The sequence below is a fragment of the Mustelus asterias genome, chromosome 7 (assembly GCF_964213995.1).
Source record: "Mustelus asterias chromosome 7, sMusAst1.hap1.1, whole genome shotgun sequence".
In the NCBI taxonomy this organism is placed as follows: Eukaryota; Metazoa; Chordata; class Chondrichthyes; order Carcharhiniformes; family Triakidae; genus Mustelus; species Mustelus asterias.
The window spans coordinates 46,014,222-46,037,949 of NC_135807.1; the positions used below are offsets into that span (position 1 = coordinate 46,014,222).

Below are 23,728 nucleotides of genomic sequence, written 5' to 3' on the forward strand. Positions count from 1 at the left end.
CCACCGTGAAAATGAAGGCAAAATATTGATTTAGTGTCTTTGCCATTCCCTAATGGGGAACACATAATGTGTTCTTCATTATTAACTCCTCAGTCTCATCCTCTGAGAGACCAACGTTGACTCTAGCTACTCTGTATTCACTGGAATTTAGAAGAACAAGAGGGATCGCATTTAAATGTATAAACTTCTGACATGTCTGCACAGATCGGATTTTGTTCCCTCTGGCCGAGGGGATTAGAACAAGAGCTCACAGGTATGGGGTGGGCCATTTAGCACGGTTTAAATCCTCACCCATTCTTTTGTTACCATTGGACTCGTATGTCCCAATGCTCTTCTGGTCAGCCTCCCATTTTGAAAGCCCCATAAACTTAAGATTCTGCTCCACTTAGCCTAACTCACACCAAGTCCTATTCATCCATCACTCCTGTGCTTGCCGACCCACATTGACTTCAATTCTACTCACCCATCAATTTTATAAATCTCATCCTTTGATTAAAATTCTCCCATGTCCCTGTCTACGTCTGTAATCTTCTCCAGCTCCACAACCCTTCAACTACTCTCCATTCCTCTATTCTGGTCTCTTGTGCACACAAACACAATGTGCAATACTGCCTGCCCCAGTACCGGCATGCGTGCCTTCATCTAGCTAGACCCTAAATATCTCCAATCCTCTGCCTCTTTCTATCTCGCTCTCCTTTAAGAAACTCCTTAAAACCTAGTTATTTGACATTGCTTTGGTTTCCTTTTTTCGGCTCAGTATCAAATGGGGAGGTAATGGCCTAGTGCTATTATTGCTAGTCTTCCATTATCCAATCCAGAAACTCAGCTAATGTTCTAGGGACCTGGATACGAATCCCACCGCAGGTGGTGAAACTTGAATTTTAAAAAAAATTCTGTAATTAAGAATCTACTGATGTTGATTGTCAGAAAACCCATCTGATTAACTTTAGGAAAATAAATCTGCCGTCCTTACATGGTCTGGCCTCCACATGACTCCAGAGCCATATCAATGTGGTTGACTCTGAACTGTCCTAGGGTAACTAGGGATGGGTAATAGATGTTGGCAGTCAGCGGCACTCATGTCCCACAAACTAATTTTTAAAAAATGCTGTTTTGATAATGGGTTTATGAAGCACCTTGGGGTGTTTTATTGCATTGCAATTGTTGTTTACTGTGACTGATATATGTACACTATCGTCCTCATCCTTTCTGCGCCCTTTGCTCTCCTCTTGGGGTTTGCTGCACCCTTCTCCTCTGCAATCCAACTCCTGTAGGTGCATACCCACACTCTGAGCGTCACCTTTGTTTTGAATTAACTATGTCACCCTTGCCTCTGCTGTGTGGAACCTTCCTTTTCCCTCGTGGCCCCCTTGTGACAGAGTGAAGCCCCTCCCCACTCAGTAGAGAGTTCCTCTCCAGCTCTCTCTCCATTCTCCGCTCTGCGGCCCCGGGCTGAAGCTATGGCTGATACAGACGGGGCGGCGGATGAACGATCTCCGCTACTCTCGGGCAATAACTCTGGCAATGTCACTCCTACCACCCCCCTGTACGTGGAGGAGCCCAGTCCTCGGGGTGAGTGCACGCTGCTTTATTGTAGGGACAGTATATTTTTTGGGGGGGACACACACACAGAGTTACTTTTGTTTCAATCCCGAGCCGATGAAAGCTTTGGAGAAAGGAGCAGTAGCGGCGGGCCGGCCTCTCGCTCCCCTGCATTGGGGATGGCTACAATGTCACTGCGGTGTGGGAGGCCAAGTGGCGGCACTGGGGAGGCTGTGAATGGGCGAGCTGCAGTAAGGAGATGGCCGGGTTAAAATCCCGGGCAGTCTGCGCTGCGCACACAGCCCACTGCAGATGAACCCCCCCAATATCTGCAGGAAAGTATAGCGTTATTTACATCCTCTCTTTATTTTTACCCCAAGAGCTCCCGGGGTTCAGGGATGCGGCAGCGTTTCAGCACAACTTTAGTCTTTATTTTTCCCCCTTTACTGTTGAGTGCATTTGGCACACATTTCAAAAAAATAAACTTAAAGCAAACCAAAGCGGCGTCCCGTAGGCACATTTCTACTGCCCCTGGGCGGAGGGTGAGAGGAGATTTGGATCTTGCTGAGATTTGCAGGCACATCATTCTGAAAGGCGGCCTTGCTTTGTGAAATCAGGCTGTGTGAGTCTGATACCAGGCTGCAACGGGTTGAATATATTCAATACCCTGCTTTTGTTTTCTTGCATTTAGCTGCATGACAGAGACTGGTCAATTCTTCAGTCTGTCTGCATCAGCTTCCCTCCCAACAACTTCATCAAATTGCACTGTTCATTTCACAATATGGGCCCTAATTTTGTCAACTGTGAGCCAGCTGAAAATGGTTTGAGATCTGGTATGAATCATATCCCAATCCCAAATAACAACTTGCATTTTTTTTTGTAGCGCCTTTTAACGTGGGCAAAGCTTTGAGAAAAATTAGTGCAGAGAGGTTGGGAAGAGTGGATTGAGAAGGCCTGGAATCGCTTGTAGGGCTGAACAAATGCAAAGTCAAGAGGCCAGGGGATTAAAGCTGACAGACTGAAACATGGTGATAGGAAGTCCCGTGTGTGCAGCTCATATCCCTTGTCTGACAGCTGTCAAATTGGAGCTGGTGCTGCATGAGGAGGTTGTTCTATGGTCACCCACCTCACCATTCCCACAAATTTACATTGCAGCAGGTTTGCACAGGGGGTGTCCCTTTGGGTCAGAGTTGAGCAACCTTCAAATGCATGGTTCTAGCAGCAGCTATCCTTACAACCCAGGCCTGACTCTGCCTTTCTGCTGACTCAGCCCTTGTGACAACCCAGCTGCTAACAGGCAGCATGAAAATACCTGCAACTGTTTTTTCTAATTTGTTCCTGGGATGTGGGCATCGCTGGCTGGGCCAGCATTTATTGCCCATCCCTGAAGACATTTGAGAGTCAACCACATTGCTGTATACTTTTAATTTAAGTTCAGATTTCACCATCTGCCATGGCAGGATTTGAACGCAGGTCCCCAGAGTATTACCCTAGCTATCCGGATTATTAGTCCAGCGACAATATCACTACGCCACTGCCTCCCTGCTTGTCGTCACTACCTCCTTGTTGGTGTAACTGTACTTACCAACATGACCAAACAGGTTTTGCTTGGTCATCCTGGCATCATCTCTCCAGTGCAGCATTGTGTAAAGTATGCCATTGTGTCATTAGAATAATTTTGAAGAACTATTTAGCATAATGGTAACTCAGGCACTCACATGCACCTGTGTCAATGGTTTTGCTGTCATAACCTAACTTCAGAGTTGGATCTTCTATGTATGAATCACCTGCAGAATTCAGTTATGTTCACCTTTATCTGTAAATGTTGATGTGCTGGTGAGTGGGCATAGAGCACAAGAAGCACAGACTTCATATTTTCCTTTTATTGTTGCTTCTGTTGTAAGTCCCTCAGATAATAAATTTCCTATTGTGTTGGCAAATAATAATTGAGGACAATTAACAAATGTGTTCATAACCTAAAAGCAGGAAAAGAACTAAACATTTTAAAAGAAATAAATATGGCCTAGGAGTTATAGAGCAAACCTTCTTCCTGGCCTTTGAATCTTTCTCCTGTATACAGGCCTAGCAGCTCTGTGTACTTGTTTACATTCAGAAATAGATCGTGATACAAACCCAGTGTAAATAGCACAAAAATGCTATTGTATTATTCCTATTATTATTCTTCATTGTTCATCCTCCAGTATTAAAGAAGACCATTTTCATTAGTCATCCAGGCGCTGGGTTGTGTGGGTGCAAAGGTGGCTGATAAATCCCATCTTGGCACAAAACATTCTAATGCAGTGAGGGCAGAAAAATGAGGCTGGCAGGTTGTTGGGGGCGCTGTTCTCATGGTTTTTAAGTGTCTTGCGCTTGTTTTGGGCTGACACTATCTGTTACTCTTCATATGCTGATGTGACTTTAGCAATTACACCCCTTTGGGCTGAGCGATCCTGGGCAAGAGTCTCCTATGACACAGTGTCAATTTTCAAGTCTTTAAGGCATGCTTTCAGGCTATTCCTGAAGCGTTTCTTCTGACCACTACAGGACCATGCTCTGTTCTGCAGTTCACTGCAGAAGATTCACTTAGGGAGTCGGTTGTCAGGCATTCTGGTGATATGTCCAGCCCATCGGAGCAGTTTTTGTAGTAATATTGTGAAGATGCTGACCTTGAAGGTTCTCCCAAGGGCTTCCATGTCTGGGATTTTGTCTTGCCACTTGATGTTGAGGAGATTGCAGAAGCAGCAAAGATGGAAGTGATTGATTTTCTTTAGGTCTAGATGGTACACGGGTCCAGGTCTCATTCACATAGAGAAGAGTGGAGATAAGCACTGCTTGGTAGATCTTGAGCTTGGGTTTTAGGCTCATCCCTCTACATTCCCATATTGAACAGCAAAGTCTTCCAAAGGACACACTGGCCTTGACAATTCTAGCATAGTCTCATCATCAATACGGACACAGTGTGAGAGAATGCTGCCTAGGTAGGTGATCCTGTCCAGAGTGGTCAGTTTCTGGTCATTTATTCTCACTGTCAGCTCTTGGTAGAGCTTTCCTGGAGCAGGCTGTCTTCTTTGTGCTGATGGTGAGACCAAAGTTATCACAGGATGCGGAGAACAGGCCCATAGTGCGCTGCATGTCTACCTCACTTCCAGCGTTTAGTGCACAGTCATCACCAAATAGAAAGTCAGACAGTCTGTCAACGAAGACTTTTGTCTTGGCCTAGAGGCATCACAGGTTGAAGAGCTTGCCGCCTATTTGGTATTTGATGTCTACGCCTGAATCCTCATCCCGGAAGGCATCAATGAGCATGACTCAGAACATGATGCTGAAGAGGCCCAGTGCCAGTACGGAGCTCTGGGGTGGGACTCGAACCCAAAGCTTCTGGCTGAGAGGCAGGGACTCTTCCCACTGCGCCATAAGACGTCCTATTGAGATTATTTTCATCCTTGTTAAAGCTTATGAATGGTTTGTCTCTTCATGTTTGTTCTGCACTGGGGTTAAATTCCTAAAATGTAATATTACATAATTTGCTAATTTTCTCATTTTAAGTTAGTTCTCCTCGTAATTGTTAGAACCACCAGTGTTTTTAAATGAGAAAAATAATAGAACTGCTTTTTATTTTAAAAAAGCCCCTTATTAGAAGTGTGGAATTTAACCTTTTTTTTGGAAGAATACTTCGACCCCTGTTGTTTTCTATTAATATTATAAATAAATACATTAAATACATTCCAAAACATATTAACCCCACTAAAATATTATTGGAATGTAAAGTGTTTTTAAAATTCGAAACAAATATAAAATACTTTCAGTGAACACAAGCAAGTAGAATATTTTCCCTTATTGCAGTTGGAGGATTTGATGAATGACACTTGTGTCCAGGATTCCCATTCCCTATTTGCAATGCTAGCATTTCTTTTAAATTACTTTTTAAGAGCAGGGAAGCACTCTCCCAGTACTTAAAATAACCTCATTTTTCCTGTGTTTAAATTGCTGAAAACTTTAAAGAAAATATTGCTGCATAGTGGTAGCAATTTAGTTTTGAAGATAAATTGGAAAACTAGGACAGTTTTCCTTGGAGAAAGGAAGGCTGAGAGGAGAGTTAATAGACGTATTCAAGATCCTGAGGTGTCTGGACAGAGTTAAGCAGGACAAACTGTTCCCACTCGTGAAAGGATCAAGAATGAGAGGGCACAGATTTAAAGTAATTGGCTAAAGAAGCATAAAGTGATATAAGGAAAAATCAGCAAGTGATTAGAGTGTGTTGGAGGCAGGCATTCAAAAGAGCTGCTTTCTGAAAATGAATAAAATAAAATCACTACAGTGCAGAAGGAGGCCATTTGGCCCATCGAGTCTGCACTGACCACAATCCCACCAGGCCTTATTCCTGCAACCCCACATATTTACCCTGCTAATCCCCCTGACATTAGGGGCCATTTACCATGGCCAATCAACCTAACCTGCACATTTTTGCACTGTGGGAGGAAACCAGAGCACCTGGAAGAAACCCATGCAGACACGGGGAATGTGCAAACTCCACTCAGACGGTGACCCTGGTCCCTGGCGCTGTGAGACAGCAGTGCCAATCACTGTGCCACCATGCTGCCCTTGTGCTGTGTTAGGGAAAAGGTGGGAGAATGTTACCATGTGAATTGCTCATTCAGAGAGCAAGTGTAGACATGATAGGCAGAATGGCCTAACTCTTTCTGTTCTGTAGCATTTCTGTGATTCCAACCCAATGGCATGTTTCACCAAGTCGCCTCTTACTCTTCCAAACACGAGCAGAGACGAGCTTAGCTTGTCCAACCTTTCCTCATAAGACAACCTGCCCATTCCCGGTGTTTGTCCAGTAAACCTCTGAATTGCTTCTAATGCATTTGCATCCTTTCTGAAATAAGGAGATGAATACTGCAGATGTGGCCTCACCAATGCCCTGTAGAACTGAAGTATAACTTTACTCCTTTAGTATTCAAATCCCCTCGCAATAAATGATAACATTCTATTAGCATCCCTAATTACTTCCTTTACAGCAGAGTAACTTCTTGTGATTCATGAAGATTGCAAACAAAGTGAACTAATACAAGTTTGGTGAGTGGCAAGTTTTAAATGTCAATGCTTTTACAAATATCTAGTCTGCAGTTAGCATTTGACTGGTATTTACTTAAATAAACTAAAAGCAGGTTAGTTAATTAAAGTTTCTTCCAGCCTTGGGCAGGGATAAACAAGCTGTACAGGAGAGCAGTTTATTAGTTAATTGGATAACTAGTCCAATCTAGTTGTTGTAGTCTCAGCTCCAATGACTATAAATATAGAGGTCTGGGTGAAGCTTTGCAATGAGTATGGTGAATATGGAGGTGTGTGTTTTCCTAATTTGGTGCTGTGGAATGAGCTGGTTGGTGAGTAACTGGTAAAGTGATTAGGAATTAAGAAATTATATAACTCTTGGTTGAAGGTGGTACTGGCATTACTAAAATGTGTTTTTGAAGTAATTAAAAACGGATTAAATTTGTAAAGTCGTAAAAGGTGGTACTGGCATTTTATATGTATAGTAAATTGTAGCATATATAGGAATTATTCTGAACTCATTAAGAATGTAGTTAAATTAACTAAATGAACAGTGGAAGGACAGGGTGTTGTGTTGCAGCTGTGGAATGTCAGATGCCAACGTAATCCAGGACTAACACATCTGCAGAAAGTGTAAGCAGCTAGAGGAATTCTGGATTAGATTTTCACAGTAAAATTCATTGCAGTGTTAATGTAAGAATTCTTGTGACTAATAACTAAACTTTATAAACGTTTTACTGATCTGGAAGTTGGACTGCGGACAATGCACAGCATCAGGGAAGAGGAAAAATACCAGGATGCTTTGTACCAGAAAACGGTCACATCTCTTCGAATAGCATCATCTGTTTTGGTCAGTGGTAAGGGACAGGAAGGTGTGATGCTAAGTGAAACAGGTAATGAGACACAGATATTAGTGGAGCAGCCTTCAGGTTTGCAGTTGTCAAACATGTTTCAGGTGCTTGCAACTTGTGCAGATGAAAGCGAGGTCTTTCGAATGTGAAAGAACTTGGGGGTATGGGGGATTGTGGGAGGAGGGCGGGGTAGCAAGAAAGGTTAAAGGAGGAGACATTTTATTGAGGAGGATAGGCACTGTTTTCTGTAGCTGAGAGTGAGAATCCACAAGCTGTTTTGCGTGTTTGGTGGCAGGGTTCAAGGTATCTGCTCAGGGCTGGAAAAGAATTTGCAGTGGGAGGGGGAAAATCCAGTCATTGTGGTCCACATAGGTAACAATAGCATAGGTAGAACTAGGAAACAAGTTCTGCATAGTCAGTAGAATTAGGCACTAAATTGAAAACCAGAACCTCAAAGGTGGTGATCTCTGGATTATTACCTGAGCCACATGCAAATTGGCATATGAGTGTCTCAAAGACTGGCGTAGAAAAAGTAAGTTCGAGATCGTGGGGCATTGGCACCAGTAGTGAATGTATGCTAGGTAGTAGCAATCATAATATGATTGAATTTTATATTCAATTGGAGGGAGAGAAGAGTGGATCTATGACTAGCATTTTAAACTTAAAAAAGGGCAATTATTACGGCGTGAAAGCAAAGCTATTTGAAGTGAACTGCCAAATTAGATTAAGGGATGGTTCAATAGAGGTGCAGTGACGGACATTTCAGGGGATATTCCAGAATATACAGAATAGGTAGGTTCTAACAAGGAAGAAAATTCAAAGGACCATCCATGGTTAACAAAAATCATATCAAACCTATACTATTCACCTTAATTATTTCCTGGAGTGGCAAGTTACACGTCCTCACCAGTCCTTTGGTAACCAAGATTTTCCTGAATTCCTTATTGGATTTGCAACTGACCATCTTATATTGATGTTCCGCTTTTCCCCATGGGAGTAAACATGCTCTCACCCTCTACCTATTGTATCAAAGCCTTTCATAGATTTAAAGACTCCTATTGGGTCACTCAAGTTCAAGAGGAAAAAAGATTCAACCTAATCTTCCTCACCCACCAGCCTTGTAAATCTCTTGTGAACCTCTCCAGTGTCTATATCTTTTCAAGAAGGAGTTAAATATAGCTCTTTGTGCGAAGGGGATCAAAGGATATGGGGGCTAGGCGGGAACAGGCTATTGAGTTGGATTATCTGCCATGATCATAATGAATGGTGGCGGAGACTCGAAGGGCTGAATGACCTACATCTCCTATTTTCTATATTTCTATAATATGGCAACTGGAATTGTAAATAGTGCTCCCAAGTGTGGTCTTAACAAGATTTGTTACAAGTTTAGGATGTCTAAGGAGCCGTGGTAAGTTCATTTTATTTTCCCAAGTTCTATTTTGAGTTCCCCAAAATCAGCTTTCTCAGTTTCTCCAGTCTATTATCCTTTCATCTTCATACTTATGCATATTAAAGCATATCTTAAAGCATATTATATCGTGGTCGCTCTTGCTTAGATATTCTCCTGCTTTTCCTTTTATGTGCTCTGGCTCGTTCCATATTAGCGAATGCTGCCTATCGGGTAAGGATTATACACTGACAAGTGCTCTAAATGTGTCCTTTCACTAAAATTTCAATTAAGCTGAAATGAGCTGGTGTAACTGTCTTCAGAGGGGGCTACATGTTTTCTAAGTAAGGTTGTTATTGCAAAGTATTTTTTTCAAGTAATTAAAAACAGCTGGGAAATTCCATTTATTATTGGTGTTAAAAGATAATGTTAGCTTCCACTTTCCATAAAAATGAATGAGAGCTATAAAGCTTTAACTTTATGGAGGCTTTTAGGTGTCATTTCTATCCCTACCACCCAGTTTGTATCTAAAAATGGGGCAGTAGTGGCATTGAACTCATCACAGAATTGCAACATCACGGAGTGTACTTGGCATGTTGTACCTGTGCCAGATCTTCATAGGAGCAATTTACCTAGTGCCATCTTCTCCCCATAACCCAGCACATTCATGCTTTTCAGATAAATACTCAAATTCCCTCTTGAATGCCTCAATTGAACCTGCATCCACCACATTTGCAACAGTGCATTCCAGATCCAATCCACTTGCTGCGTGAATAAATTCTTCCTCATTGCCTCCCCCATTGCTTCTTTTGCCAATTACCTTAAATCTGTACACTCTTATTTTTGGTCCTTCCACCTGTCGTAACCGCCTTTCCTTATCAACTCTGTCCAGACCATTCATGATTTTGAATACCTCTATTAAAATCTCCTCTTAACCTTCTCTTTGAAGCAATTCAGATTTCTCTCACTGTAACTAAGGTTCCCTTTAATGTACACACAAAGGGAAGTTACTCATTCATGGGACAGTTCTTGTGATTTTTTTTTTCTGAGGTTTCTCTATTGCCTTCACACCTTCCGAAAGTGTGGTGCTCCGAATTGGATGCAATGCTCCTGAATGAATAGGTGCAATCACTTATATACCTACTCAGATTTTGAGTGGGCCTTGAGTTAGACAGCCAGAGTTCCTGTTGGAAGCGGGCAGGAATAGATGCAAACTAGAATTGAATTACATGGTTGCTACGTCAATGCTATTCGCATTTTTGTCAGCAATGCTACCACCACTTCCTCATCCCACTTGCCAAACATGGGAAATAGATGCTGAGAAGTAGCATTTTGTGTGTACATTACAGGGAGCCTGAGCTTCAGTGGGAGAAATCTGAAATGCTTCAAAGCCAGAGAGAGTTGCTTAGAAAAGAGATGTGTCTGTGAAAACAGGTTTTAGTAAACGCATAATAAAGCATGAGGCAAACCACAATGAAGGCAAGTGAGGTAAAGGAAACAAAATAAAATAACGTCTTGGAGAAAGAATTTTTCAGCATGGCCACTCCTGAGGGTGAACTGACAGTGAATTAAGCAAGAAAAGAAAAGTGCAAATGCTGAATATTTTAAATAACAGAAAAATCTTAGAAGAGCAGGTCAGTCAGAGAAAAAGAGGTAGAGCTAACATTTCAGGTCAATGATTGTTTGTCATGTGTGTTCCGATGAAAGGTTGACTAATAACATTAGTCCTGCCCTTCTGCACAGATGCTGCCGAGCTTTCTGAATGTTTCCAGACTTTGCTGTTTCTAATTCTGATTTCCATCATCTGCAGTGTTTTGATTTGGGTAAAGCTGGTTTTGACACTTGTTTTCGCTACTGTGCTATGACCTGCTTCGGGGCCATTAACTTTTAAAAAACTGAACACCTAATTTTAACGAATGGAACTACGCCACAAGATTTAAAGTTTTTAAACAAAAGCTTTACTGTATATAAAAGATTTAAAACGAGCACTATTAATTTAATAATATGGTTTATACCTGCGTATGTTATACACAGTCAGGTTCACTTTTTACTTCTGTTATGACCACGTGAGGAGGAATGAACTGGGAAGATGGTAGAGGCTGGTTGCCTCTCATCCTTGAGCCAAGAATATTACCCCGAGGAACATCTGGGACTGAGATGAGTGATCTACATCTTCCTATTCACTAGGTATGACTGTAACCAGTAAAGAGATTCCTCCCCACCTCCCGCCTCCCTGATTCCCATCGACTCCAGGTTTGCTCATTCGGTCTAATGCTGTCTTGACGTCAAGGGCAGTCAGCTCACTTTTTTTTGTCTAAGCTTGCACTAAGGCTATAATGAGGTCAGGAGTGGATTGGGCCTGGGGGAACCCAAACTGACTGTCAGCGGGTAGGTTATTGTACCCAGACAGAATTAAAGCTAAACCTTGGATACATTTATAGTGTCCACCAGCTTCTGAACCAGAAACTGTGAGCGTTATCAACCCTCACTAAGTCAACAAGCAGGTAATCAACAGGGCGATGGGCCAAGTGCTGGCAAATGAGATTAGGTGGGAGTTCAGGTGCTTCTAATGTGTTGGTGCAGACGCGATGGGCCAAAGAGCCTCTTCTGTGCTGTATGATTCTACGATTTAGATTAGCTGATTTCTTGGATGTGGTCATGTTTAGATGGTGTTGCAGTTATTATGAGATCTAGGTTTATTGCTATATTCCTGATAGTTGTCGTCTTGAACTGAATGATGCACACTTTTCCCAAGAGACAGGGAGAGCACCTATTTTCAGCGTGATTCCTCCACTGAAAAATATCTTGATGTTACCTATGCAGTAACTTCAGACTGTTCTATTATACCTCACCCATTGTGTATTTCTGAGGGGTTTTGATGGGTCTGTCTGTGGCAGCCATTGTGTCAATATTCAGCACTTTGTATTTTTATGTCTAGTTCATAGTGATGACTGTCGATGGGCCTGCAAGCTTGATTGTTTATCACCTTCTCCTGGAAAGGTGGCCTTACATTTTAAGTAGTTAGTTCCATCTCGTTTCAAATTACAAAATTTCTAGTCAGTTGCAAAGTCATATTTTCAAAAATGAAGGGCATAAATTGTGACATCTCCATATCACAAGAAATAAAATGAGTTTATTTATTAACATGTTATTTCTTAATTTTTTTTCTGGTGGTTGGTTATGAAAAAACCTGTCTTAATTTGAAAATATTAGGCTGGCATATCAGGGTTTTGAAGTTGCTGCTTTTTTTGTTGTTGGTAGGCATGACAGATAATTTGGTCAGTAATCCTGGTCAGTGTTCCTTGTCGCTGGAATAAGTACCGTTGAAGGGTTTTCGTGGCTGTTAGCTCCCGGATTGCATGTAACAGCCAAGCTGTTCTTGGTTACCTGTAGGGGTTTTCCGTGCTTCTCGCTGGCCCCTCCTTTATGATGTTTAGCAGAGGCTTTTAATGCGCACATTTTCTGGATTGTTGGCCTGGTCGCCTCAGCTTGTTTTTAACCCCCCTCTGTCCACCTCTATAACCTGGACATTTATTATCTCTTAACCAGCCACACTTACAAATCTGATTCCTAGGAAGTTAGTGGGTTGCAATTGAATTTTTGCCTCTTGTGGGAAATCTGGTTTTGCATCTGGTACTTCATTTTTAGTGAGGTCTGCTTTCCTTGCTCATCAGTGGTTAACCCTTCATGAGTTTGACTGCTATTTATTTCCCTTGTGATCTCAATAAGTGTTTCCTGGTTTGGCATAGGTTCTCTCTCCCTCATTCTTGGGAATGGGAGTTCCTTGAACATGTTCCATGTCCCCAGGTGGATGTTCAGCTTCTGCTTCTGTGCCTCTTCAGCTGAGTGGGGCATCACCCTCAGTCTTTCTTGGTCTGTTTGGGAATTTCCCTTGTCCCCGTTTAAATCTGCCACAAAGGTGTCAGCTAAACAGATTACTGGCTACTTTCCTTCATCCTTTTGAACCTTTTACTGGACCTTCATGGATCTCTTCACTCCTGCTGGTGTGGCTTTGGTCATAGATTTGTAGAATGCCTACAGTGCAGGAAGAGGCCATTCAGCCCATTGAACCTGCATCGACAACAATTCCACTCAGGCCCTATCCCTGTAACCCCCATGTATTTATCCTGCTAGTCCCTCTGACACTAGGGGGCAATTGTGCATGGCCAATCCACCTAACCCACACATCTTTGGACTGTGGGAGGTAACTGGAGCACCCGTAGGAAACACATGCAAACTCCACACAGACAGTGACCTGAGGCAGGAATTGAACCTGGCACTGAGGCAGCAGTGCTAACCACTGTGCCACTGGTCCTTTTTTAACTTTGTATTTTTATTCTTTTTACTGCTGGCCTGGCTTTGGCTCTTCTAAATTCAAATGGCCATTCCTTAGCTACCACAACTCCCCTGGATTCTATCCTGATCTGTTTTACTTCTACTGGCCTATCCTTGGTATTTTTAAGTCCCAGTAGCTCTTCCTCAGTCACTCCAACTCCATAGCTTCTATCACCTCCTGTAGGACGTCTGAACTCCTCAGATTCCTGCTCGCTTTCTCCAGCCTTTTAAGCCTCTCTAGACTGTCTCTAACTTTTTTGAGAGTAGTATTTTTGACCCTGCCTCGGCCTGTCTCTACATGGTTCACGTAGTCTTTTTTCCCTTTCTCGCTTGCTTTCTTTGGAATTCTCTCTCCTCCTCCTGTTCCTGCCTCTCTTTTTCCCTTTCCTGCCACCCCCTCTCTATCGCTCTCTTTTCCTCAAATTCCAGTTCCACTTTATGCTGCTCCAATTTTAATTTTTTTGCTGCTAACTTGTCCCCTCAAGATTATGATGGGCATGGACAGGGTGGATAGGGAGCAGCTGTTCCCCTGAGTTGAAGGGTCAGTTACAAAGGCACCCAAGTTAAAAGTGAGGGGTTGGGAGGTTTAGGGGTTATTTGAGGTAAAACTTTTTTTACCCAGAGGGTGGTGGAGGCGGGACGTCACTGCCTGGGAGAGTGGTGGAGGCGGGATGCCTCACATCCTTTAAAATGTACCTAGATGAGTACTTGGCACGCCATAACATTCAAGGCTGTGGGCCAAGTGCTGGCAAGTGGCATTAGGTGGGCAGGTCAAGGCCTTTCATGGCTTGATGCAGACTTGATGGGCCGAAGGGCCTCTTCTGCACTGTAGTATTCTGTGATCTGTTTGTATCCTCAATTTCCACCGCCAGCTGTTTTACATTTTAAAACTTCCATCTTACTTGCTTTTGGGCAGAACTTCACGCCTAAATGTCTTGCTACACCTTTTAATTCTTCCAGGATAGTGCCCTTAACTTCACACCAGTTACCTCATCTTCCTCTAATAAAGCATTGACATTGAATGGGGACATTCATGTGCAATATTGCCAGTCAGTTGTAAGTTGAAAAGTTATATTTTCAAAAATGAAGGAACATAGTTTTATAATAATTACCCCACAATTCTCTTATTTATGATGAATTAAAGTTATTTATTTCTGTTGGGGCCATTCAAAGGTATGCCATAGTCCTCTGAAAATTACTACTCAGTTCCAAGATAAAACTTTCATTTACTACCTCTTTCATGCAATGCCTCATTCCCTTGCTCTGGTTGCCTTCTCAAAGTTTCCAAGCTAATCTGCTGGATGCTTTCTTTTGCCATAAGACTCTGTGAGGACGACTCTGCATTTTTCCACCAGCTGTAATGAAGTCCAAACTGAGAGTGAGCCCTAGCTACATTCCATGTGGCAAATTACAAAGTTAGCTTTGTGTTTGCATGTAGTGCAGGCCTACTAACCGCCATTGACTTTGGTTATCTTCTCTCATTGCACTGCAAACCAGACTGGGTGGGCCTCAGAAGTGTTAACCCAGTGATCATGCGATTAATGCTGGTTTTAGGCACTGCAGCCTTATTACCCCAGGACCCAGCAGATAAATTAGTCATCAGCCAGTCCAAGAACCAGACTCTCTGGCTGTTTGACAACTTGCTGCTAATTTCAAAGTACTTAACCTGTCCCAGTTTCCAAGTTCACCTGAGAATAAACCTCGTAGATATTCACCGACAAGAAACCTCGCAGTCTGCTGTGAACCCTTTGCTTTCAAAGACCATCAATGAATTAATTATAATCTGAAAATGTGCAGTATCTATCTGTGTATGTATGTGCAGGCATGAGACCGAGTGTGTGACATTGAGTTAATTAGGACCTAGTTTGTGAGAATAAATAATCTTTATTTTAAATTTCTGAAAGCTTGCTGCTGAATTGTTTAATTGGAATGCACACCAAGCGCAAAAAAAATCCACGCCCCCTTCCCGGACAGAACATACTGATTGTGGGCAGTAAGAAAGCAAAGTAAAAGGAGAAGACAAAATAGGAAAAACAGAACATGGTGGAAAATCAAAGCAGGTCTCTGAGAGCATTTGTGGGGAGAGAATGGAGCCAATGTGTGCCCCATAATTCTTTTTGTAGTGTGGAGGTGTTGCCAAAGACACATAAAAGGTTGGGAACCACTGGGCTGAAGGGATGGATTTTAAGTTGGGTTCCAGCGTAGGAGAGGGCAGTGGTGAAGTAGAGAAGTTTAGGGAGGTATTTTCTAAATCCTGGTGGGTAATTTCAGTGCTCGGGCCTCCTAGAGGAGGGCCACTCTTGAAGGGAGCATGGGTTGGATAATCCATGCACAGTATTGTAGCCCTATCTGCTGAACCATATTCCCTTTTCCTTTTTGCTATGGAACCACTGAATTTACCTTTTTAAGGTCAGCCATTGAATTTCTGATAAGCTCGTAAGTAGCAAGCCCGCAGTCGTTACATCTGTTGACTTGAAGAAGACTGGATATCAACTTGAAGTGTACCAGCAGCTGCTCTTGGCATATAAACACCCACTAGGTCAATGTCGGTTCTATAAAAAGTTATCACACTGGTTCTGAAGTAGTATTCTAATCTTGGGGTTCGACTGCTACTCGTGTCTTAACTACAACTGAATCCCTAGAGGTTTATATTTTGACCTGCTTTTGATCACTCCTTGCTACCCTTTCTATAAACTTAATTACTCTTTTTATTCAGAAGCTTCCTTAATCTTTCCTTCATATGTTTAAATTCTGGATGCCTCAGATTATTTCCATTGTCCACCTTTGTACTCTTTCAAGTACTTTACAGTTATTTCTGTGATTGGATGACCAGAACTGCAGACATTATTCCATATGGGACCCATTGTAACAACTATGGGGGGCATGGTGGCACAGTGGTTAGCACTGCTGCCTCACCATGCCAGGGAACGGGTTCAATTACAGCCTTGGGCGACTGTCTGCATGGAGTTTGCACATTCTCCCCGTGTCTGCATGGGTTTACTCTGGGTGCTCTGGTTTCCTCCCACAGTCCAAAGATGTGTGGATTACGTTGATTGGCCATGATTAAATTGCCCCTTAATGTCAGGGGGATTGGAAGGGTAAATATGTGGGGTTACGGGGATAAGCCAGGAGCTGGGTGGGATTGTTGTCGATGCAGGCTCAATGGATCAAATGGCCTCCTTTTGCACTGTAGATTTTATGAATTATACCTTATCTGCCTTTTTTAGTTGAGCTTGAGCTGAGAATCATAACTTGGAGATCTTTTCCTGATTTGCTATGTTGTGTTTAAAGTGTGAAGAATGTTCCTTCTTGGCTCCTTTTTTGTTAATACCTATTCAGCTTGAATAGTATCTGCTACCTATTCACCGAGATGTGTATTGACCCAGTTACCACCTGGTTGACTTGTTGATTACCTGCTTGTTGACTTAATTGATAATGCTTGCAGTTTGTGGTTCAGAAGCTGGTGGACGCTATAAATGTATCCAAGGTTTAGCTTTAATTCTGTCTGGGTACAATAACCTACCCGCTGACAGTCAGTTTGGGTTCCCCCAGGCCCAATCCACTCCTGACCTCATTACAGCCTTAGTGCAAGCTTAGACAAAAAAAAGTGAGCTGACTGCCCTTGACATCAAGGCAGCATTAGACTGAATGAGCAAACCTGGAGTCAATGGGAATCAGGGAGGTGGAGGGGAATCTCTCTACTGGTTGCAATCATACCTAGTGAATAGGAAGATGTAGATCACTCATCTCAGTCCCAGATGTTCCTCGGGGTAGTATTCTTGGCTCAACCATCTTCAGCTGCTTCATCAATGACATTTTCTTCATGTCAGAAGTGGGGATGTTCACTGATGACTGCAGCATTTACAGCCCCTCAGATACTAAAGCGGTCCGTGTCCATAGGCAGCAAGGCCTGAACAACTTTTAGGCTTGAGCTGATAATTGGTAAGTAACCTTCACACCACAAAGTGCCAGGCAGTCACTATCTCCAACAAGTGAGAATCTAGCCATCTCTTTGACCTTCACTGGCATAACCATCTCCGAATCCCCCACTATCAACATCCTCAGGATTACCGTGGACCAGCCATATAAATGCTGGACTACAAGCACAGGTCGGATGCTGGGAATCCTGTGGAGAATAACTCGCCTCCTGACTCCCCAAAGCCTGTCCACCACCTACAAGGTACAAGTCAGGAGTGTGATGGAGTATTCACCACCTGCCTGGATGAATGCCACTCCAACAATACTCAATATGCCTGACGACATCCAGGGTAAAGCATGATCGGGATCCGATCTATCACCTCCAATATCCAGTCCCTCCGCCACTGACATACAGTAGCAGCAGTGTATTCCACCCACAAGATGCACAGTAGCAACTCACCTAGGCCTCTTCAAAAGCGCCTTTGAAATCCGTGACCTTTACCATCTTGAAGGACAAGGGCAGCAGATACATGAGAACACCACCACCTGCAATTTCCCCTCCAAGCCACTCACTGTCCTGACTTAGAACTATATCACTGTTCCTTCAATGTTGCTGGGTCAAAATGCTGGAACTCTCTCTCTCACAGCACCGTGGTTGTACCCACAAAATATGGACTCCAGTGGTTCAGGAAGGCAGGTCACCATCACCTTCTCGAGGACAATTGGGGGTGGGCAATAAAAACGTTGGCCGAGCCAATAACATCCACATCCCATGAAAGAATAAAAAAAATTATGGGCTAAATTCCAACCAGCTTAACTTGAAGCATTGATTTTTCTGGGGCCAGATGTCTGAGGAAAAATCCAAGCCTGTTATCCAAATATAAACCTTGGTGATATTTGTTCAAAGGTTTCTATGCTGACCTGCAATGCTGCTTTTAGTGATTTGTTTACCTGTATCCCGAGATCTTTCTTTGCCTTTCTGATGGTCTGAATACATTCTCCCTTCAATTCAAAGGTACTTTATAACCTTTTTGAATTTAATAGCCAGTTTAATCTGTTTGTTCCTAGTTTTTTCTGAAGAGATTTACCAGTCTGTCTGAAGTCTGTCAGGAGATATAGTTGAGCTATACCTTCTGTAGATAGTGGCAAAGGAAAATAATCTCTACATAAGAATATTACTTGAACAACAGCGATTACTGCACTTAAGAAGTAATCCATTGGTTGTAAAGTGTTTTGTGTACTGTAATATTATACATTCTAAAGTTATTGAAGATTGCATGAAATTGTGATAAACCAACAGCTGATAAAAGCTGCCTTTCCTCGTGCATGCTATGAAATTGCCTAGACACTATGAAATTGCCTAGGTGAGTAAATGCTCCTTAAGACATAAGGATTTGGGGTACGTGTATCACAGCTAAAAGAAGGAAGTGTAAAATAACTAGGATTTAAGCATATAATCTATGCTGACACTTGTGCAATATCACAAAAATACACATGGTCACCGTTGCTGTCGTTTGTGTGAGGCTTTTAAACTGAGGTTCTGTAAGTCTGTTCAGATTGACACTAAAATATCCTGTGCCAAAACTCTGAACAGCTGGGAGTTTTCCCACTGTCCTAGCCAACATTTCTCACTGAACCAATACCACCACAAAAAAATGCCCAATCCTCTTTGTGACATATTAGTGCAGAATAATGGCTGCTTCATTTACCAATTTAATAGTTCTTGTTGCCGTAGCACCCTTCCTTTAGTGACTTTTACCGTGACAATTGTGGAATCTTGCCAAAAAGCTTCTTTTGAAAACGCACGTATATAAAATTAACTATTTTGCTGCTGCTTGATGTTAGTGATCTCTGGAAAATTTCCAGCAGGATAGTTAAACATGACCCTTCTTCCTGAATGTGTTCTGCCTGTCTGTCCCATGCTGATTTTTCATGTGCTTGCTAACTAGATCTCTGAAAATTATTCTCCAGATATTTTGAAGCTTTATGTTAATCACGACTGTTTCATTGGGCTGGATTGTATGTGCATTTGCTTGGTGTGTCTTGGAGCAGGGGGAGGGGTGTCAGGGGTGAGGGGGTGGGAGGTGCATGTAAAATAGGACAGATGTCAAAATCGGTAGCCTGTCCACTGTATTTAAATAAATACAGAAACAGTTTTAACAACACCAGGTTAAAGTCCAACAGGTTTATTTGGTAGCAAATACCATTATCTTTCGGAGTGCTGCTCCTTCGTTCGATGGAGTGGAAACCTGCTCTCAAACAGGGCACAGAGACACAAAATCAACGGCATGGACGGCACCTCCACATCATTTAAATCAGTGGTCATTTCAGCTTGTTAACAAGCCAATTGATCCCAATAATATGCTGACCATCCCATTATATGTTTGGCAGGGGTGGACAGGCTGTTTTTTTTAAGAAAAAAAATCTTTCTAAAAGAGTGGGAAGGAAGGGGGGCTACTATTTGTGGGGGAGTCTTTTGCCGTTGGGGGGAAGGGGTTGCTGGTAGCGGAAGGTAGTAGCCTTGACCTCTTACTACCTGCCTGCTCTGTTAACTGCCCAAGACCCAGGACTTGCTCCGGGATCCACGGGCTGCCTTCTTAGGCCTACTTGTGATCCCGGCAGTGCCCACCAATGTGTCCTTGGTGCTGTTGACACTGGCCACAATTCCTCCCTTCCTCCCCAGTACTTAATAATATAGGTGATAGCGTGGGGGGGATGATAAGCAAGTTTGCAGATGACACTAAGGTTGATAGGGTGGTTAATAGTGAAAAAGGTGTTGGTAGATTACAGGAAGATATAAACAGGCTGGTCAGATTGGCAGAACAGTGGCAGATGGTATTTAACCCTGATAAGTGCAAGGTGATGCACTTTGGAAGAAATAACAAGAAAGGGAGTATGGCAGGACACTAGGAATCTCAGACAAACAGATGAATCTTGGGGTACTTGTTCACAGATCTCTGAAGGATAGTTAAGAAGGCATATGGGACACCTGCTTTTATCAATCTTGGCCTAGGGTATAAGGGCAAGGAGGTAATTTTGGAGCTGTGCAGAACGTTGGTTAGGCCACAGCTGGAGTACTGTGTACAGTCCTGGTCACCTCACTATGGGAAGGATGTGATGCCACACTAGAGGGGCGTACAGAGGAGATAACACTTCCAAACATGTTAAGTATTAACCTGCAAAATCCTTCCAACAAGCCAACGGCCTGCAGTAAGAGCGGAAGTGATCAGCCATGCTTGATCCAGAGTGACACCCTCAAGCAATAAGCCTCTGGCTACAGGCTAGCGATCTGTTCCAAGAAAAACCTCGCTATGGGAACAGGTTAAAATCTGCTTTGTGCACCACTAGGTGTGGGAAGTGAAACAACAGAGAAAAGCATCAGTCAACCTTTTATTCTGTTTACTTGCAGGGATTTGGATAGACAAATGTTTGTTTGATTTGTACCAGTTCAACATTTCTATTACATTGTGGCACATCAAAGGATGTACCTCTACCCTTCAACATTGTAGGCTGCATCCAACTTGCATAGCCTTGCTTTAAATTTCTCTTTTAACATTAATCATGCAGCTTCTACCTTGAGTCTGCTAATTTGTTAAATATCTTGTGGAGGGAGTCTTCAGGTTCAGTCGACCCAACCTGCGAATGTAGCAGACCTTGAGGCCAAAGGCTTTTAAAATTTATTCTGGTTGAGGTTGTAGTAGTTTAGATTCCAATGCTCAAATTATTTTTTTTCAGGGATGCTTGAGAAAACATATTACAGCTTTTTTTCTAAATTGCTCTTTTTGAATTTCTGTGTTTATACATAGAACATAGAACAGTACAGCACAGTACAGGCCCTTTGGCCCACGATGTTGTGCCGAACCTTTTCCGAAACCAAGATCAAGCTATCCCACTCCCTATCATTCTAGTGTGCTCCATATGCCTATCCAATAACCGTTTGAAAGTTCCTAAAGTGTCTGACTCCACTATCACAGCAGGCAGTCCATTCCACACCCCAACCACTCTGAGTAAAGAACCTACCTCGTACATCCCTCCTATATCTCCCACCACGAACCTTGTAGTTATGCCCCCGAGTAACAGCAACATCCACCCGAGGAAATAGTCTCTGAACGTCCACTCTATCTATCCCCCTCATCATCTTATAAACCTCTATTAAGTCGCCTCTCAACCTCCTCCGCACTAAGGAAAAAGCCGTAACTCCCTCAACCTTTCCTCATAAGACCTACCCTCCAAACCAGGCAGCATCCTGGTAACTCTCCTTTGCACTCTTATTTCCAATCTGAATGCATTCTGCCCAATCTGGTCCAGATGTGCAGTCAGTCCAAGACTAACGTGGTGGTACCAATTCGATGGGGTGTGTGGAAGGCTGTGCCTGAAGCAACATCTGGCATACTTTAAAATGAGGCACCAATCTGGTAAAGCCGTACACAATGTTATCTGTATGTGCTAAATGCCAAAGGAGCAGGCTGTGTGAACAGCGAGTGGTCCCATAGCCAGTGGATTGAAGTTCTTGAGCCCTGCCTTCCATTTAAGAATGATGACTAGACAACAAATGAAAGGACGTGGCTCCATAAACTTCTCCATTATGAACTTTGGTGGATAGGGTATGACTGCAAAAGACAAAGCTGAGGCGTTTATAAGTAGGTATAAGTTCAGGCTTGGTCTGATCAGTGGCAAGTAACTTGAGTGCAATTTGAGTGCCAGGCAATGGCCAACTCAATTAAAGGGAATCAGTGGCATTACCATTAGAGTCTCACACCTATCAAAATGCTTGCGGTTACCATTGACCTGAAACTTAAACTCGATCAAGCATATAAATAATGTGGTTACAGAGCTACCAAAGCCTGTCCAAGACACAATCAGGAGTTTGATGGAATGTTCTCCACTTGTCTGGATGAATGTGGCTCCAACAACATTCAAGAGACACCAGCCAGGACAAAGCAATCCATTTGATTGGCACCCCATCCATTACCTTAAATGTGATGCCCTCTGCTCAACATCTGCATTAAGGCTCCTTTGAAAGCACCTTCCAAACATGCAACATCCATCACCCAAAGAACAAGGGCAGCAGATGCATGGGAACGCCATCACCTGCAAGTTCCCCTTCACACCACACACCGTCCTCGCGTGGAGCTATATCAGTATTCCTTCACTATTGCTGGGTCAAAGTCCAGGAATTTCCTCCCAACAACACTGTGGGTGTTCCTACAACACATGGACTGCAGCGATTCAAGGTGGCAGCAGATCACCATCTTGTCCAGGACAATTAAGGATGAACAACATATGCTGGCACGAGGGGGGGGGGCCTCCTTAGTTTTCTCAAATCAAATAATGGTCATTAAACTTGGAAAAAAGTCTTGTAATTTGTACTTTACCATGAAGGCAGTTGGGTATATATTTTGCAGACTATCACTCTAATATTTAGCTTGACTTCCTGCAATTTGTAAATAACATTCCTATGGTCAGAAGCGGACACGAGCCACAGTGCTTTGCTTGTGATCATCTGTGATTATGCTTATTGCTATAATCCTCAATTGCCTTCACAGACAAGACTATCAAAATAATGAAAGGAAGGTGTTGTAAATGTATTTTATAATAAAGGCCAGCAGACCTTGAACGATGAGAATGAATTCAGAGTTTGGATAGCATTCACAACTATTTTTTCAGGTCCAATATATTATCTGAACCTCATGTCAATGTTGTAACAACTTCCCAACAGCTTGGTTTATTTGTAATAAATTTTATATTCATTTATTAATTGATTTGAAATGGATTCCCAAACTTTTTATTTTGCAGAAGCAGCACTCCCTTCAAAACTTGCTTGCTTCTACAGAGTAACCAGCCAGTTGGGGGACATGCTTTACTATCAGCTTTTTTACATGTATTTTTATGTTAACAATGAGACTCTTTCTGAAACAAATTAACTGGGACAGTTCAACTGAGTATGTGACTATTAGGTCCTGTGACCCATGAGTTTTATAATTTATAGAAATATAGAAGATAGAAGCAGGAGGAGGCCATTTGGCTCTTCGAGCCTGCTCCATCATTCATTACAATCATAGCTGATCATCCAACTCAATAGCCCAATCCTGCTTTTTCCCCATAACCTTTGATCCCATTCGCCCCAAGTGCTATATTCAGCCGCCTCTTGAATACATACAATGTTTTGGCATCAACTGCTTCCTGTGGTAATGAATTCCACAGGCTCACCACTCTTGGGTGAAGAAATGTCTCCTCACCTCCGTCCTAAATGGTCCACCCTGAATCCTTAGGCTGTGATCCCTGGTTCTGGACTCCCCCACCATTGGGAATATCCTCCCTGCATCTACCCTGTCTAGCCCTGTTAGAATTTTTATAAGTCTCTGAGATCCCTCCCTCAGTCGTCTGAAGTCCAGCAAAAACAACCCTAACCGAGTCAATCGCTCCTCGTACGTCAGTCCTGCCGTCCCCGGAATCAGTCTGGTAAACCTTTGCTGCACTCCCTCGAGAGCAAGAACCTCCTTCTTCAGAAAAGGAGACCAAAACTGCACACAATACTTTAGGTGTGGCCTCACCAAGGCCCTGTATAATTGCAACAACATGTCCCTGTTCCTGTACTCGAAACCTCTTGCAATGGAACGTACCGTTTGCTTTCTTT

The 23,728-nt window shown here is 42.8% G+C and overlaps 1 protein-coding gene across 1 annotated transcript in view; it reads left to right on the forward strand.

Moving 5' to 3' along the window:
• The first annotated feature begins 1,318 nt into the window (after positions 1-1,318).
• The window catches only part of pip4p2 (phosphatidylinositol-4,5-bisphosphate 4-phosphatase 2), an 89,074-nt gene continuing 66,664 nt past the window's right edge, over positions 1,319-23,728 (forward strand). The window contains exon 1 of the mRNA XM_078216008.1: positions 1,319-1,572. Within this exon, the coding sequence (XP_078072134.1) occupies positions 1,461-1,572 (112 nt within the window). The 5' untranslated portion in view covers positions 1,319-1,460. The remainder of the gene's footprint in view (positions 1,573-23,728) is intronic.